The sequence below is a fragment of the Schistocerca americana genome, chromosome 11, assembly GCF_021461395.2.
Source record: "Schistocerca americana isolate TAMUIC-IGC-003095 chromosome 11, iqSchAmer2.1, whole genome shotgun sequence".
Taxonomy (NCBI): domain Eukaryota; kingdom Metazoa; phylum Arthropoda; class Insecta; order Orthoptera; family Acrididae; genus Schistocerca; species Schistocerca americana.
Genome location: NC_060129.1, coordinates 33,708,832 through 33,727,548, shown reverse-complemented (window position 1 = coordinate 33,727,548; position 18,717 = coordinate 33,708,832). Strand labels below are relative to the sequence as shown.

General features: G+C 40.9%; 1 protein-coding gene across 5 annotated transcripts in view; it reads left to right on the top strand.

The window, feature by feature from the left end:
* LOC124553675 (zinc finger protein 708-like) overlaps nt 1–18,717 on the top strand; it is a 120,908-nt gene that overhangs the window by 2,626 nt on the left and 99,565 nt on the right. For all 5 annotated transcript variants that reach the window (XM_047127559.1, XM_047127558.1, XM_047127560.1 and 2 more), the window contains one exon: nt 14,929–14,991. In XM_047127559.1, coding sequence (XP_046983515.1) covers nt 14,929–14,991 — 63 coding nt within the window. The remainder of the gene's footprint in view (nt 1–14,928; nt 14,992–18,717) is intronic.

The window sequence follows — 18,717 nt, the reverse complement described above, 5'->3', positions numbered from 1 at the left end:
AATTGAGCGCACTGACACAATCACGCAAACTACTTGTGAACTATCTGTGCTGAAAAAATCTGTTTCAACATACATCTTGAGTGCAACTGCAGAAGTACTGGGATAGCATTAATGCAGCATTTTCATTTGAATATATGTGAGTACTTCAATATATATTATACAAACTATGTGAACAGCTTGCAATTCATTTGACAAGCATTATCACAACAGTAATCCTAAACAATCACTGTGAGGAAATGATAGGAAAATAAATATACTAAATTTTATTAAATACAGTAAAAGAGTGGTCAGACCCAACACAGTTCAGGCTTTGACTTTGAACCCTGATGTAAAGATGGTTTGGCATTCAGGATGATATGTATGCACAACACACATCATGTAAATGAAAAGCAGTTTGAAGATCCATTGACTTTGGACCTAAACTGGAGAACTATTCAAAGGCTACAAGGTTAAAATGTGGCTCTAGACCCACTCCCCCCTTGTAACATTGGTTGTAGTGGGAGTCTGATTCATAGTGCATCTCAAGGCTTAGCCTATGTTTAAAAGTGGCAGTGTGGCTGTGAGCTGACAAAGTCTAGAAATGTGAAAGCCAAGTAAAGGATATGGTAACAAATTGATCAGTAGCACAGCCTAATGTTAACCAAAACATCCAAATGGTGCCCATAACGTAACTTTTTACCTACAAGAAGTCTTCTCATACTCTGTGTGCTGTGTTAGTCGATGAACTGAACTTCCCTATGACCTTAACATTGTATCAGTTGAAAGCCACCTTATTTGCCAAATTAATTAAATGTTAATTTTTAATTGGTGTATATTTTGGGCATGAGCTCATGCTGGAAAGTAATGACACAAAATTTCTATTCGGAAATTATTGAAGCATTTTAATTAAAACAAACTTAATATTTAACATATTTATTCTTCGTGCTTGTATATTTATTTCAAACATAGTCACCTTGGCACTGAACACCTTTCTCCCAGTGAGACACCAGGTTGTTGGTGTTGTCACTGTAGAATGCTTGACTTCGTTGGCAGACCCACAGCCTCACCTATGCTTACACTAATTCATCACTATCAAAGTTAAGTCCCTGAAGGTGTTCTTTAAGTTTTGCAAACAGTTGAAAATTCATTTGCTCAAACCGGGTCAGTATGGAGGATGATCAATAATAATGAATCAAAGGCGTCAGTCTGTTGCAGGTGCAAAAAAAAAAAAAGTTGTGTATGGTCTGGCATTGTCATGCTGAAGGAGAGGGTGCTCCACATGTGTATGAACTATTTGAATTGGTGCTCTGTTGTCTGAGGGTTTTCTCACATGCTGACACAGTTAAATAACACACACACACACACACACACACACACACACACACACACACACACCCCTGTTCATCAGGAGGGTGCTGCATACTCTGTCAGCAAAGTGGTAACATCAACAGTGTCATATGCATGACAACTGATATTAAGAACAGAATCAAAATTTTGGAGGCATTATTTTCTGGCACACCCTTGTAATAAATTGATGCATTTTACAGTTGCCTCAAATGTTGCAGAATGGTTCCCTTGGCATTGCCCAGCATCCACTTGGAAGTCATAATACTAAATCCATATACACAGCAGCCAAAACATTATGATCACTGATCTACTGTCAGTATAAACTCATCCAGGCAATAGCATCTCACCTTGTCTTCTAGTCAGACACACACACGTTGCATGGAGTATCAGTGAGCATCTTGTCTTGTTGTAAAATAGGAAATGCGCACAATCTGAGTTTGACCAAGAGCAGATTTTGATGGCCTGAAGGCGTGGTATGAACGTTATGGAAGCTGCACAGCTTGCCGGGTGTTGAAGTAGTACTGTGGCAGTTGTCTTCAACTGAACGTTATGGAAGCTGCACAGCTTGCCGGGTGTTGAAGTAGTACTGTGGCAGTTGTCTTCAACACATGGCAAAACAAAGGTGAGACCATGGCCAGACGTTATGGGGTTGGGCAAGTACTCCTCATCACAGATGGTAGACATCATAGGCTAGGCAGACTGGTAAAACGAGACAGGCAACAAACTGTGGTGTAACTAACATCAGACATTAATGCTGGGCAGAGTACAATTGTGTCTGAATGCACAATGCTCCAAACACTCGTAATGATGAGTCTGTGCCGCTGATGACCCACGCCATGACATCGACAACAACTGAAATAGGTATGTAACTATTGGCGCTGGATGTTGGCACAATGGCCGAGCACTGCGTGGTCTGATGAATCCTGATACCTTCATCGTGCCATTGGGAGGGTGCATTTCCGTCACCCACAAGGGGAAGAGCCTCTTGACTCCTGTACTGTAGGGGCCTCCATTATACTCTGGGAAACAACTATGTGGGCACCCATGGGTCCAGTGGAGCTTGTGTGAGGCACTGTGTCACAAAAGAAGTATTGTAAACTGGTTGCAAAGCACATCCACCCCTTCTATTGTTGTGCTCTTCAGTGGCAAGACTGGATTGATGCAGCTCTCCATGCCACTCTATCCTGTGCAAGCTTCTTCATCCCCGAGTAACCACTGCAACCCACATCCTCCTGAATCTGTTTAGTGTATTCATGTCTTGGTCTCCCTCTGATTTTCACCCTCCACCCTTCCCTCCAATACTAAATCGATGATCCCTTGATGGCTCAGAACCTGTCCTACCAACCAGTCCCTTCTTCTGTAGGGTGGCACACGAAATGTGTTACCATTTTGTTTTTTAATATAAACTTTATTGTCAATACAATATGAAAGGAACATATACTACAATGAAGAGCTGTCCATGGAGATTTGTTCTAACTCAGTACATGCTCAATATGCCCACCATTTTGTTTCCCAACTTTCTTCAAAGGAACGCTGAAGTTAGTGAGTACCCTACAGCACATGTCTTCCCTAATTTCACTGAAAATTTAAAGAATAAGTCTTGTGAGCTCCATTAAATCACGTGGACAGTTCAGGAAATTTTTTCCCTTTAGGTACCCGCAAAGAAAAGAGTCACATGGATTGAGGTCTGGACTATTGGGGGGCCAATTTTGTCCATCATTGAAGCAACCTGGAAACCTGAGTGAATGATCCGCATGTCGAAATGCTTGTGTAAAAACTCCAACACAGTGTTTGCAGTATGTGGCCTTGCTCCATCTTGCATGAATCACTGTGTGTTGAAGGGCAAGGCAGTAGCAAGAAGCTGTGGAATGAATCTATTGCGAAGCATGCTCAAATAACGTTCGCTGTTCAGTTTCTTCAAAGACAAAGGGTCCAGTAAGTCCGTGACTGGAAATTGCTGCCCACGCTGTAATCCTCGGAGCATAATGTCATTCATGAAGCACTTGTGGGTTTTCAGTGGCCCAAAAATGTACATTTTGTTTGTTAACCACACCATCTAAATGAAAATGCGCCTCATCTGAAAACCAAACGTTGTTGAGAGTTTCTTCCCTATCCTCCACCCACTGAGCAAACAGTAGTCTCTGCTGCTTGTGTTCTTCAGTGAGCTTCTGTGCACTGGTCATCTTGTATGGGTACATGTGGAGGCCACTTTTAAGAATGCATTGAATGGAGCGACTGGGTATTCCCAGTTGCACTGCTGCCTTTCTACACAATTTCCCGGGACTTCTCTGTACAGCAACTCGTACTGCTTAAATATTCTCTGGCGAACAAACAGGCTTAGGCCGAGGTCGCTTCGATTCCAATACTGTTCCTTCCTGTACAAATTTATCGTACAACCCGTGAATGGTCTTCTTTCAAGGGACCCATCGTGTGTTAAACTGTTGTGGAAAACGACTGTGAGTCACAACAAGGCTTTTCGTTTCATGAAAAAGTAACACAATTGCCGATCGTTGCTGTGTTGTCAGTCTTCCATTGTCAGCCATTGCTGGTTACTAGTCTCCTAGTGGCAGTATCGTGAATTACATGTCATTTCGTAACTCATTTGTTTTTCCAAGCTCTGCTGGTACTGCTGCAGAGATCCCAGCGGAGTATCTAATGTGTAGTGTAAATTGTAAAAGAAACAATTGGTAACACATTTTGTACGCCACCCTATAGTTAAGTTTTGCCACAAATTCCTCTTCTCCCCAATTCTATTCAGTATCTCCTCATTAGTCACATAATCTACCCATCTAATCTTCAGCATTCTTCTGTAGCACCACATTTCGAAAGCTTCTGTTCTCTTCTTGTCTTAACTATTTATCGTCCATGTTTCACTTCCATACATGTATACACTCAAAACAAATACTTTCTGAAAAGACTTCCTGACACTTAAGTGTATACTCAATGTGAACAAATTTCTCTTCTTCAGAAATGCTGTCCTTGGCACTGCCAGACTACATTTTATATTCTCTCCACTTCAACCTTCGTCAGTTATTTTGCTCCCCAAATAGCAAAACTTATCTATTACCTTAATTGTCTTATTTCATAATGTAATTCTGTCATCATCACCCAATTTAATTTGACTACATTCCATTATTCTTGTTTTGCTTTTGTTGATGTTCGTCTTATATCCCTCTTTGAATGTGCTGTCCATTCTGTTCAACTGATCTTCCAGGCCCTTTACTGTCTCTGACAGAATTACAATGTCATTGACTAACCTCAAAGTTTTTATTTCTCCTCCCTGGATTTTAATTCCTACTCAAAATTTTTCATTTGTTCCCTTTATTGCTTGCTCAATATGCAGACTAAGCGACACCAGGGATAGGCTAAAACCCTGTCTCACTCCCTTCCCAACCACTGCTTCCCTTTCGCTCCTCCCCTTTTATAACTGCCATCTGGTTTCTGTACAAATTGTAAATAGCCTTTCACTCCCTGCATTTGACGACTGCCACCTTCAGAATTGAAAGAGAGTATGCCAGTCAACATTGTCGAAAGCTTTCTTTAAGTTTACAAATACTAGAAATGTAGGTTTGCCTTTCCTTCATCTATCATCTAAGATAAATCATAGGGTCGGTATTGCCTCACGTGTTCCAACGTTTCTACGGAATCGAAACTAATCTTCCCTGAGGTCAGCACCTACCAGTTTTTCCATTCGACTGTACAGAATTCATGTTAGTATTCTACAGCTATGACTTATTAAACTGATAGATCGGTAATTTTCATGCCTGTCAACATTTGCTTTCTTTGGAATTGCAATTATTATATTCTTCTTGTAGTTTGGGGGTATTTTGCCTGTCTCATACATTTTTCTGACCAGATGGCAGAGTTTTTTTCAAGGCTGGCTGTCCCAAGGCTATCAGTAGTTTTAATGGATGTTGTCTCCTCCCAGGGCCTTGTTTCAACTTATGTCTTTCAGTACTGTCAAATTCTTCATGCAGTATCGTATCTCCCATTTCATCCTCATCTACGTTCTCTTCCATTTTCAAAATATTGCCCGCAAGTGCATCGCCCTTGTATAGACCCTCTATAGGTCTCTTCAGTATTCCAGTAGGCAGTGTTTGTCTTGCCCCTAGTCATATATGCCTCTACATCCTAAAATTTGTCCTGTTACCATCCCTGCTGAGCCATTCTGCACTTCCTGTCGATCTCATTTTTGAGACGTTTGTATTCCTTTCAGCCTGCTTCATTTACTGCATTTTTATATTTTCACCATTCATCTATTAAACTCAGTATCTCCTCTGTTACCCAAGGATTTCTACTAGCCTCATCTTTTTACCTACTTGATCCTCTGCTACTTTCACTAGATATCTCTCAAAGCTACCCTTCCTCTTCTGCTGTATCTCTTACCCATGTCCTTGTCAATGGTTCCCTAGTGCTTTCTGAAGCACTCTACGATCTCTGATCCTTTCACTTTATCCAGATCCCATCTCTTACAATTCCTACCTTTTTGCAGTTCTTTCAGGTCTGGATAGATATCTGCTTATTACACATTGCAACCTTCTCCAAATGTCGGCGGTATCTTTCAGTCAGCAGACAAGATTGGCCTGTATGCTTTTATGCTGCATGTGTCCCTTCATGCTTCCACTTCACTATCTCATCAGAAACAGTGGACGTAGGAATGTTCAGGAGTGTGGAAAGCTCGCATACAGACATGTGACACCAATGACACCCTATCATCTGACCACATTCAAAGTCAATGAGCTCCGCGGAGCGCCCCATTTTGCTCTCTCACGATGTATAATGACTACTGAGGTCTCTGATATGGAGTAGGTGGCAGCACAACACACCAAATATGTAAAAGTAAGTTTTTGGGAGTGGCCCGAAGCTTTTCAGCACATAGTGTATGATGAAGTTGTGCTCTATGCAAAATTCTACCAGACGGCTTCCTCTTTCATTCCTTACCCACATTCCATAGTCACCTCCTCCTTTTCCTTCTCTTCCTTTTCCTACTATTGAATTCCAATCCCCTATGTCTATTAAATTTTCGTCTCCCTTCGTTATCTGAATAATTTCTTTTATCTCATCATACATTTCTTTAATCTCTTCATCATCTGGGGACCTAGTTGGCATATGAACTTGTACTACTGTGGTAAGTGTGGGCTTTGTGTCTATCTTGGCTACAATACTGCATTCACTATGCTGTTCATAGTAGCTTACCCACACTCCTGTTTTTTATTCATTTTTAAACCTACTCCTCCATTACCCCTATATGATTTTGTATTTATAATCCTGTATTCATCTGACCAGAAGTCTTATTCCTCATGCCATCAAACTTAACCAATTCCCACCATATTTATCTTTACCCTATCCTATTCCCTTTTTAAATTTTCTAACCTGCCTGCCTGATTAAAGGGTCTGACATTCCATGTTCCAATTTGTAGAACATAAGTTTTCTGTCCCCTGATAACGATGTCATCCTGGAGATCTGAATGGGGGACTATTTGACTTCCGGAATATTTTACCCGAAGAGGACACCATCATCATTTAATGGACAGTAAAGTTGCATCCCCTCGTGAAAAATTAAGGCTATAGTTTCCCCTTGCTTTCATCCGTTTACAGTACCAGCACAGCAAGGCTGTTTTGGTTAATGTTACAAGACCAGATCAGTCATTCATCCTGACTGTCGCCCCTGCAACTACTGAAAAGACTGCTGCCCCTCTTAAGGGACCACATGTTTGTCTGGCCCCACAACAGATACCCCTCCGTTGGGGTTGCACCTACGGAACGACTATCTGTATTGCTGAGGCACACAAGCCTCGCTACCAGTGCCACAGTCCATGGTTCATGTTAGGTCCACTCCTTTGTGACGATCATGTTTCCCATTGAGTAAACGTTTAAGTGTCAGGAAGTCTTTTCTGAAAGTATTTGCATTGAGTGTGGCATTTTTCATGAAAACAATGCACCATTTCACAAGGCCATGAGTGTGATTGAGTGGTTTCAGGAACACAGTGGTGAGTTCCAATTGATGTGTTGGCCACCCAACTCGCCAGCCCTGAACCTGGTTGAACAGATCTGGGATGTGATTTAACATAACGTCAGAGATCATCCCCCCTTCCAGAATTTATGGGAATGAAGTGGCCTGATTGTATAAATATGGTTCCAACTTCCTCCAGTGATCTATGAAGGCCTCATTGCTTCTGTGCCACTATGTCTCCCTACTGTTGTCTGTGCCAGAGGTGTACATACCAGCTTTTAGATGAGTGATGATAATCTTGGGCTGATCAGCCTAATGCAGTTACCATTATTGAAAGAAGGTTGTATTATTGTAATGATTGTGATGGTATAATGATACTGCCACATAAAGTTCGGCTAAACAGTACATGCTGCCCACGAGCCCTGCATGACTCACCCTCCAGTCCAACTTTAAGACACCGACTGCCCGTGAGATCCACTGCTGTTCCTCTACACCCATTGTTGCTCCACAATGCCCACTGGTGCCACGAGCTCTGAGCTGTGAGAATTCGAAGAGGGAGCCCACTGTGGTTCAGCCTCCTCCACCAAACCAAAATCCCCCGTCCCCACCATTAAGGAGAGCTTTACATATGCCTCTCCTTGAGATGAGTAATGTGCATGTGTGAGGCTTTACTCGTCCATAAATTCAGAACCAGGAGGTTTGCCGAACTCACCACCCTGACAATCTAACAGGGTCCCAACAACTGAGGAGCTAGCTTGCTATCGAACCCTAACTCCCCCTTTTCAGCAATATTAGGGTTTCGGACTAACACTGTGTCCCCAGCGTTTCCAATGAACTGTTTAGCCCCTTACTAACAGATGGATAACCTGTGACAGGCAATTTTGGTATTATGTCTAGCCTGGCTCCAGTTGTGCTGTGTTACTGCTAGGGTGACTTGTTCTTGAAGCAAATCATTGATTGACTACAGGTTGACAAGAGGAAAATTGACTGGATGTGCTAACATAAGGGATATTGGAGCAGCCTCCAGGGACTTGGGTTGTGCAGTGTTAAAGATAAAATTGAGCCACTTTGTCTGAGCCTTGTTGTGAAAGATAAGCACAGCCTTCAACTTGCAGTTCACCTGGTCAGCAAAGTATGCTGGTAAAAGGATTTGTGGTCACATCTTTAATTCCATTATCAAAGCAGAACCTCACAAATAGCTGGGAAACAGAAGCTATCAAGCATCCTCGGTGGCCTGGAAACAGAAAAAATTCATAACAAATGCTGGCCAGCTGCCAGGAATGTCATTTCTCTGCTCGGAATGTGTCAAAAAAACGAGAAAAGTCATCCATGATAACTAGTAGGTGCCTAATACACACACACACTTGATGAAGTGGACCTATATAATCCATACAAAGTTAATCCATCAGGCATTCCTAACAGGTAGGCTCTAAGAGCCACTTGAGGGAATTCAAGTTCAGCTCAGCTCCCTTACGGCTCTCACACTCCTCCACCAACCTCTGGACAGCCTTATTCAGGGAGGACCAGGTGACATGTTGAGTGATCTTGACCCCACCAACCTCCAGCCTTGCTTATACAGGGAGGACCAGGTGATGTGTCGTCTGATCTTGACAACGGTTTTATAAATGCCTAAGAGGTTATTATGGAAATAATAAGCCAAAACCTAACTAAGAGCTTGATTGTCAGTCTCTAAACAAAATTCCTGGTCTTCAAAATAAAATCTGAATTTCTTAAGGGCAAACATAACCACCAAGGCTTCCCATTCATACATGGAATATTTCATCTCCGCAGATGAAAGTTCCCAAGGTGCTTTGCTATAGGGCATCAACATGCAACACCTCCCCTGCCATTCTGTTCCTGTAGGAGGACAGCTACCACTTTCTACTCCAGAAGAATTAGGTGTCTGTCTGCAAGAAGAACGTGACCTCAAAATTTGGTATGTCTAATACTAGTGGGTTACTAAGCACCACCTTAATGGCTTCAGAAGATTCTGGATGACTTTCATCCCATGTGAAATTTCTTAAATTGTTAAGGCACCCCACTAATTTAATAAAATTCGGCACAGACTTTCGAAAAAATTTGTCATGCCTATGAACCGTGCCACAGCTTTCTTATTTCTAGGAGCTGGAAATTTTCGCAAATCACTAGTACGCTCCTGGTCAATTTCAATCCAATCAGTGAAACTAAGATGTCCCAAGGATGAAACCTATGTGCCAGTGTCATTTTAGATGGCTTCACAGTAAGTCCCACCTCCCTCTGGTAAACCAGAACTGCCTCAAGATGTTGCAGGTTTTCAGACAGACTAGAACAGTAAACAACCATGCCATCTAGGTAATTAGAGACACACTTGAATGTGAAATCACCAAAAACACAATCTAGAAGGCAAGACATAATGGTAACTCCCGTTGGAAAACCAAAGGGCACCCTGTTAAAATTGTGGAGGTTCCAATCTGTACAGCAGGCAGTAATATACTTGAAATCCTCTGTTAACATGATCTGATAATATGCGAGATTGAGATCCAGGACAGCAAAATACTGAGCCTGACTGAACCAAGTAAACGATTATGCAGATTGGGAAGTGGCACAGATTCCAAAACTGCGTTCTCATTAACTGCACCATAACCCACAACAGGATGAAACACCCCATTGCTGCCCATAGATACTGAGAATATGGTAGAAGCATAGGCTGAAGTTGAGGGATGGAGAAAACCTCTCTGGAATGTCATTTGTAAGGCAAATCTTGTACTGGATTTTATCAGTGATGTCCAATCTGTTAGTTAACATCTGTGGTAACCGATCAAAAACTTCCAGTACCAGCATCACCTCTACTGGATGAAGGTGACTGAGCTGAAATGGCAAACATTGCAGTAACACACTATGAATTCCTGCGGCAACCTGACAGGAGCACAATGTGAATGTTTCAGCTGGGTTAAATTTAAAATAAACAACCCTGCCTTGACAAACTAGCACAAACCCACTACCACTTACAAAAACACACTGCAAAATTAAGTTCACTGAAAGATTTTTACTTACTATCCACTTTACAGGCCAAGAAAATTTTCCAATACTCAGTTTTGCCAACCAGAGGCAACGTGTGCCCAGTGAGAGCTCAACATTGGGAGGACGGATGCAAACAAGGCAATTGACAGGTATGGCGGAACTTCAAATGACACAGATAATCTAAACGAGAAACTGAACTACCAGAGTTGAGGGGGGTGCACATTCGTTCCTGGTTAAGTTGTACCCAAAAATAAGGCAGGGGTTCCCGTACCTCGGACTTGGCACAGATCCAGCCCTTAGGCAGTAGAACACTACCGTGCCTCTTCCATTCTGTGTGATGTCGGCTGTTTGATTCTCCTTCCATGTCACCAGACATCGCCATACAAAATGCCAATCTTTGTTACACTGGAAACACATCCTACACTTTTTCCTTATGGGTGGTCCCCTTTTAAATTACTTGGAATCTCAATCCCCATCCTGATAATGGCACTTAAACCCCCATCACTGCTGGTCTGCAAAACTCAGACTTCAATAGCAGACACCAAAGCCTCTAATTCAGTAAAAGATGTGCATTCATTAGCGAAAGTAATCCATGAACAGTCCTGTGGCCACATTTTCTGTAATATGTTATTGAGTATTTGTATCTCTGTGACTTGCAATTCCAGGTATGGAATGGTCATATGCATTCATCTATGAACCTAGGAAAAGCTTCATGAGGAAACTGCAATAGCCAAAAATGTTTATGCCTGAGTAGCCTCTTAATATGAGGTGACAATTTCAGGCCAATAATTGATTTTTACAACTCCCTTGATGTTGTACTTTCATGTAAAATTCGATTGAAAACATGGCTTAACACAGGGGGTACAGCATCTGAACAACAACATTGTCAGTGATGGCCAAAGTGTCAGCATGAAACATAAATTTGACCATGATCCATATGATGGATTTTACCTGTCTTTAAATTCTACATTGAAAGTTCCATTATAGCTTGCAGCAGTAACATTATTTGGTATGGTAATTTCCCAAATTAATTCTCCTGAGGTCCTTATAGGTGTCCGTAGCATTCCTACTACTTCCAGCAGTTATGTCGGTGGGAGAATCTTGTTCACCACCTATTGCTCCTAATTTGTCTAAATAAAGGCAGCTGTCCCTGTAACTGCAGAGCTAATGTAATATGCTCAGAATAGAGATTACATTGTGCAATACCGCACAAGTGATTATCCCAATGGATCAATTGTGCCTGAATTATATGTATTTGCTTATGATGGGGCTGACTACTTTCTAAACACACTACATTCTGACATAAGATTGTCATGGCCAGAGCTCAGGCAGCTAGTGCAACATGTACCTCCATGGTGCAGTTGGTACTAATCACCAAGGGGTCGTCCACAAGTTGGGCACACCGCCCTTACATGGAAGCTGACAAACTTTTAATTCGTAGGTAAACTGTTGATTTTTCAATGAGGACAAACTGGGACAGTTGTGGGACCCCATGTTCCGCAGTGGATACCTGCAAACACACACCTCGTGGTGAATGACAGTATGACACCTTCCCCCTTTACTTCCAGGAAAATAACCATTGCCTGTTACCAACCAAACATCCAGCAGGAAAAGGGGAAATTAAGTGGAACGACTAGATGGATTGGGGTTCACATGAGTCTCCATTGTTTATTAAAATGTTTTTATTTAAGAATAATAACTAAAGTCAGATACATTAGCAGGATTACAAACACCACTCCGAACTTTCAAATTTAAGACATTACACACCTTAGTCTAGTGACAATTTAAATAAAGCAATAGTTAACGACTAAAGCTGTGTCTGACACCAGTTCTTAGATTTTAGATTCAAAATTTCCATCTTCACAAACCGCAAATGAGAAAATGCTTCAACAAATAATTATATGGAAACAGATGGCTCTTTAAGACAACACAGAAGCATAACTCATCTCAAAGGTTAAAACTGAATAGCTATACTGGAAGACAGAGCAGTTTATAGCTGCCTCGGGACCCCTAGAAAAAGGAAATTCTTAAAATACACCTCCAATTGCATCTAGATAATTTAATAAAGTAAACAGGTGCACTGATTTCTAGAGCTACCTTCAGGCAGACAGACAGAGCAAGTTTCTAAATCTTGCACCAGTGAGCAGTTAAGTAATTAAAAAGAGAATGAGCGTGCACCGATCCATATAACTGGCTTCAGACACAGTGAAAATTCTATTAAGACATACTGTAGAAAATCCCTAAGTGATTCAGTATGTGAATGTGCATGCATAGCAGCTCAAGAACACCCTTTAAAAAGGAGAACTAGTAATTAGTAGTCAGAACCTACTTGTAGCAGTAAATAAATAACAGGTGAGAAATGCTCACTTCATGACAACTTTAAAATAACAAACACTTGAACAATTAAATCTGGTAAGCAGTAACTCACCCAGAGATGGAATAAATTTCTTTCACTCTCCACCTCACAAATGGCCAGTGAACGAACACGAAAAACATTCAGAGCTCAGTAACACTTGATGGTTTTACACACTTTTGCTTGTTCCAGCCTCTGAGCGTCAAATGTGCCTGTTACTTACCAACAGGCTATATTTTCACAAATCTGGATGACATCTGAAGTGACGTGTGATTCACATAGAGATGATCAGCATGTGACCATTCTAACAGTGCTCGACAGTATGTACAGCAAAGGCACTCGACCCAACAAACCCCCAAAAATCAAAATGTACAAAATTTTAGTACAAATTTCGAATAGTGATTTACGCAACTTGAGTGAAGGCAGCCTATCGGTAGCTGGCAGTGGTGAATTCCCTGAGGCCGATATACGGAGGCAATGTTAACAGCCACAGCATGATAAGCATGCCCTGAGTCCAAGTCCAAAACAATCAAAGTGTGCCACAACAGTAGAAAACTGGAGCAGACTAAGGAGCATCTAAATTCCACTGTCATTCTCACTTAATACAACCACATGGCCACGATAGTTGGGTAGATCAATGGACTCGTCAGATGATTCTCATCATAAACTCGGTCTAAGGCTAAACATGGTCACGCTTAAAACAGTATTCAGGATTACCAAATCATCGAATCCACTGCTAAACATGGGGAATTGAATAGCAATAACAAGCTTGTCTAGTTGCTAGACACTGCCCTAACCCCTTCCAAGGCAATGCCACAAGGTATTAAGTCATGCAACACAACTGAAATCGCGCAGTTTTTCAGATGAGAAAGCTTGTTGCATGTTGTGACTTCCACAGAGAAGAACAAATAGCAAATACAGATAGCCAAGACCACACCAATGTACTGTCTTTCATTAACACATGTGTCTGCAATTATTAACTTGACAGAACTTTTGAAGGGCTATTAGTCATCCATTCTGTCAATTGTGGCTGAATGGCAAATACTGTTGACGTACCCTACGTGGCTCTTATCGTGCCCCATGGCGCCCCGAGCTCCAAGCCAAAGAAGTGACATCACCAGGTGCAGGATGGGAATTCAAAGAGGTACCCCGCCATGCCTCAGATAGTAATAATAATAAAATCATAATGATCATTATTTGTACTAGTATATTAGTATTATTGTAGGCATTTAATTAATACAAAAATCAATTAATAAGATGTCTTTCTATCTTTTGCCCAGCATCTCTCTTCAAGGCATCTTCTTTGCGTACACCATTTTGCTTCATTATTTTGTCGATATACTCTTTCTGAAAGTTAAGTGGTATACTTTGTTTCTATCAGTAAGACGATTTCCAATAAAAAATTATTCTTTGGCTGCTAATTATCTAACATCCTCAACAGATCCCAATATCAGTTTAATGATTTTCTTCCTATGCTATCACTGTTTCATTTGTTCTCATTTCAGTCATGATATGCTGGTGCTGTTCCATAAATAATCTTTCCAGAACTTTGTCTTCTTTTGAGATTAGCAAGTAAAACCCATAGTTCAGATCCACAGAATAGGACTGGTGTAGCCTGTAGCCTACTCTCTCGTTTTGTTCTGTTAGAAACGTGCTTGTCCCACCAAAAGGAATTCATGAAGTTAGAATAGTATTAAGTAGTGTGCCAACGTAGGGTGTGTGCGTTTAATAATTTTATCATAAATAAGCATTCAGTGCAACAAGGTTTTGATGTAACTGTTCTAGACATTTTATTATTCTGATCATAAAAGTAGTATGAGTGATGTGGCACTTGACAGTCCAGTTTCTGCTCCCCCACACAGTTGGTTTAAACTGTATTGTAATTTGATATGAACAACATTGATTTTATGGACAACATTGAAGTCATTGTTTCAGGTAGTAGCTGTGTTATTTTACTTCATTACACTACCATTAAATGCATATGTAGATAATGAAGCTAGAAAATATGATTGAAAACAATAGCATAGGGAGAAGGCTGAAATGAAAGATCATAATGAATTTTCAAAGGCATTGTCATTAATCAGTCTTACAATTTTTTGCTGCCTCCCATTGAAGTATACCATAGTGAAATCGCCACTCAGAATTTTGAACTCAAAAGAGAACACTTAACAATAACTACTATTTAGTTATAAAGTAGTGTGATGGTTGGGGTTTATCTGTGTGATATATTTTATATAATATGGGAGGACTGTGACTGCTTAAAAGTACTTATTACAGTTTGTTATTTTTGCCACAGGGCCAAGATTATCCATGCAGCTTGAATGTAAAAGAAGAGTTGGAGGAGGGTGTGAATAAAGAGGTAATTTTAGAATTTATATGACTACGTGGAAGTAATCTTGTTTAGTTGTGGTGAAAATAATGAGATGGTAATCAATTGTGTGTGTATTCACTTTAGCAGTCCTGTTTTTACTTTAGGGTAAAGATAACAAGGGTTACAGTATTACAGTATGCTCCAGGTTGGAAACGAGGAAACCGGTAAAATAGAATATTTTGTTACACTTTACCCATATGGATTTAAACATTATCTTTGAGCAGGTGAAGTAGTTAGTGAGTTTGTAGAATTGCTTCTTTACAATATAAGTGCAAATAAAAATTAAATGAGATAGCATTGATGAAGTTATATGAAAATTGGTACCAAGTCCCAAGACTCAAGCTATGATTTCCTGTTTTAATGAGTAGTTCCCTTAATGGTTCCATGTATGTGAACTCCAGCATTGGATGTTTTTATTCGCCATGTGATACTGCTGTGACAGTTACAGAATCATTGAAGGAATATCTACACAAAGTAGTGCAGAAAAAGTAGGTGATCCTAACCTACTGAGTAGAGACTAAGATGTCTGAGCATACATTGCAAGTGGTATGGACAGGCAGTCTTGTGAAGTACTTTAGAACCGTTTTCTGAAAGCTGTCTTAAGCTGCTGGTTTAACAGCCCACACAAAATTGAAATAGTTGAAATACTGCAACTATAAACAGGCTTGTCCTTACAGATACTATTAGTACAGAAAGGGGCTAGTGATCATGATGCCAGCACAGCGACAGTGGTAAATGAAACTTCCTGGCAGATTAAAACTGTGTGCCGGACTGAGACTTGAACTCGGGACCTTTGCCTTTCACGGGCAAGTACTCTACCATCTGAGCTACCCAAGCACGACTCACGGCCCATCCTCACAGCTTTACTTCTGCAAGGTTCGGAGGAGAGCTTCTGTAAAGCTTGGAAGGTAGGAGACGAAGTACTGGCAGAAGTAAAGCTGTGAGGACGGGTCGTGAGTGGTGCTTGGGTAGTTCAGATGGTAGAGCACTTGCCCGTGAAAGGCAAAGGTCCTGAGTTCGAGTCTCGGTCCGGCACACAGTTTTAATCTGCCAGGAAGTTTTATATCAGCGCACACTCCGCTGCAGAGTGAAAATCTCTTTCTGGATGGTAAATGAAGTTAATGAATCCTTTAAGAGGGCTAGGTGAATAGATTTGCTAGAAAGAGCAGGTAAGTAGTTGTTAACATCCCATTTAAACAATGAGAATGTCATTTACTTCCAATATGATCTACATAGAAGAAGATGGACAAACACTAAATGGACTGTAAATCACACGCTGAATAAGTATGTGGTGAGTAACTGGATTACAGACAGGAAAGACCCACTGTGGGAAAACACTGAGGAAGCAGACTGTTGTACTCTCAGTTCAAAAAGGTATGCACAGTGGTGACAGCCAAGTGCTAATGGAAATTCTTCTGTCCGTAAAAAGATCTATGCGTGAAGCATACAACTACCACCATCATACATGCGCAACAGATTTTACAGAGAACACGAGACATTTCTGGTCAAAGACTTCTATCCAGGCAGTCATTGACCAGTCTGGTGTGGCTTTGGAGGAAAGCAGAAGGTGGTCACTAACCCCTCTCTGTATTTAGTTATCAAGTTTGTGCAGGAGGATCATACCAACATATTGTTGTTTCACTGTCACACAGACTCCTGTATTAGGAACATAGTAATAGGATCCCTGGAGTAGAGAAGCAACTGGAAGAGTTGAAAACATAATAGTTGCCATGTCCCAACCGAATCACAAATAATTTGTCCAGAGAGTACTCTACAGCATTTTCCTCATACTTAGCTTGCATTTATTTGAAATCTCTCGCCTAGTGCAAAGACTCGGGCAGCTGGGAAAAAGTTCAGGTGGCTTCTGTATATAAGAATGGTAAAAGAATGTACCTGCAAAATTACAGAGCAATATCATAATGATTATTTGCTCCAGAGTTCCTGAACATATCCTCAGTTCAAATATAATTAATTTCTTTAAGACAGAAAAGTTTTTATCCACAAATCAGCATTGATTTTGTGCAATACTCATCTTGGTCTTCTATCAAATTACATACTGTGAACCATGGATGATGGGCAACAGGCAAGATTCCACATTCCTATATTTCCAGAAAGTATTTGAACAGTGCACCACTGCATACTGTAAATAGAGGTATGAGCATATGGAATAGGTTCCCCGATATATGAATGGTGCAAAGACCTCTCAAGTAACAGAGGCCAGTACTTTGATCTCAACAGCAACTGTTTTTTTCTGAGACAAGAGTATCATCAATAGTGCCACAGAGAATGGTGCCATATCTGTATATGAAATGATCCGATGAGCAGCATTCTGTGCCTGTTTGCTAATGGCATTGTGTGTGGGGAAGGATCATCACTAAGTGACTACAAGGATACAAAATGACTTGGACAAACTTTTTATGTGGTGTGATGAATGGCAGATGCAGAAATATTCAAGTAACTGCAGATGAGTAGGAAAAACAATCCCATAATGTTGTATACAACATCAGTACTCTACAGCTTGACAGTCTGGTCAATAAAATGTTTAGGTATAACATTGCAGGGGCCGGCCGGAATGGCCGAGCAGTTCTAGGCGCTACAGTCTGGAGCCGTGTGACTGCTACAGTTGCAGGTTCGAATACTGCTGTGGGCATGGATGTGTGTGATGTCCTTGGGTTAGTTAGGTTTAAGTAGTTCTAAGTTCTAGGGGACTGATGACCTCAGAAGTTAAGTCCCATAGTGCTCAGAGCCATTTCAACCATAACATTGCGAAGTGATATAAAGTGGAACAAGCACGTAAGGATGGTAGTAGGATGGGGAATAATCAACTTTTTTTGTATTTTGAAAACTGTGGTTCATTTGTAAGGGACACTACGTATAGAACAGCATAGAAGTGCGTAGTAGTAGTAATTGTTGTTGCTGTGGTAATAGATGCCATCCACGATGCACCGCTTGGTGGCTTGCACAGTTTTAATGCAAATGTACATGCACAGTAGCCAGAAAGAAGATAATCAAGCTGCAGATTCCATGTGAAATGCATTCTCAAGCTTAATAAGTTTGGTAAGCCCATTTGTAAGGCTAATAAGTTGTTAACTGGCGTATGTGACAGAGCCAAGGATCAGTCATCTGCTTGTGTCATGAAGAGAATACATGGCTGAAAGCTAAACATAAATATAAACTAGAGGTAAAGCTGTCATCAGCCTGGAGGTTTTAAACACCGGAGTTCTCTACTACACACAGTCCTACTGACTACCATGTGCTGTTACCCTCTTTCCACATCTGAACTGATTTACCCAACTAGTTACAAAGTACCTGCTGTTCAATGATCAAGGACCTTTGGATTTGCAGTGTCACAATTACCCATTGAGCCACCAAGTACTAGAAAAAGGCAGAAGCACTTTGCAGTAAAGTCCAGAGCTATAATCCTTATAACTCCATATGGAATGCACTCCAAAAGTAGATGATGAACACACCAGAGGTCACATGACCATAAAGTGTAGTTAGCAGATTCAGTTACACAAAAAACGGTGCTGAACTGACACCTTTCTGCCATTCGAATTGTTCATTTATGGAACAGTGGTTTGCACATGTATACAAACAGGCAAAGGTCATTCCAGCTTTTAAGAAAAGTCACAGGAAATACGTGCAAAACTACAGACATACCTAGTTGGTGCAAAAATCTTCTTGAATGATTTTGTGATCCTGTATGATGGCTCT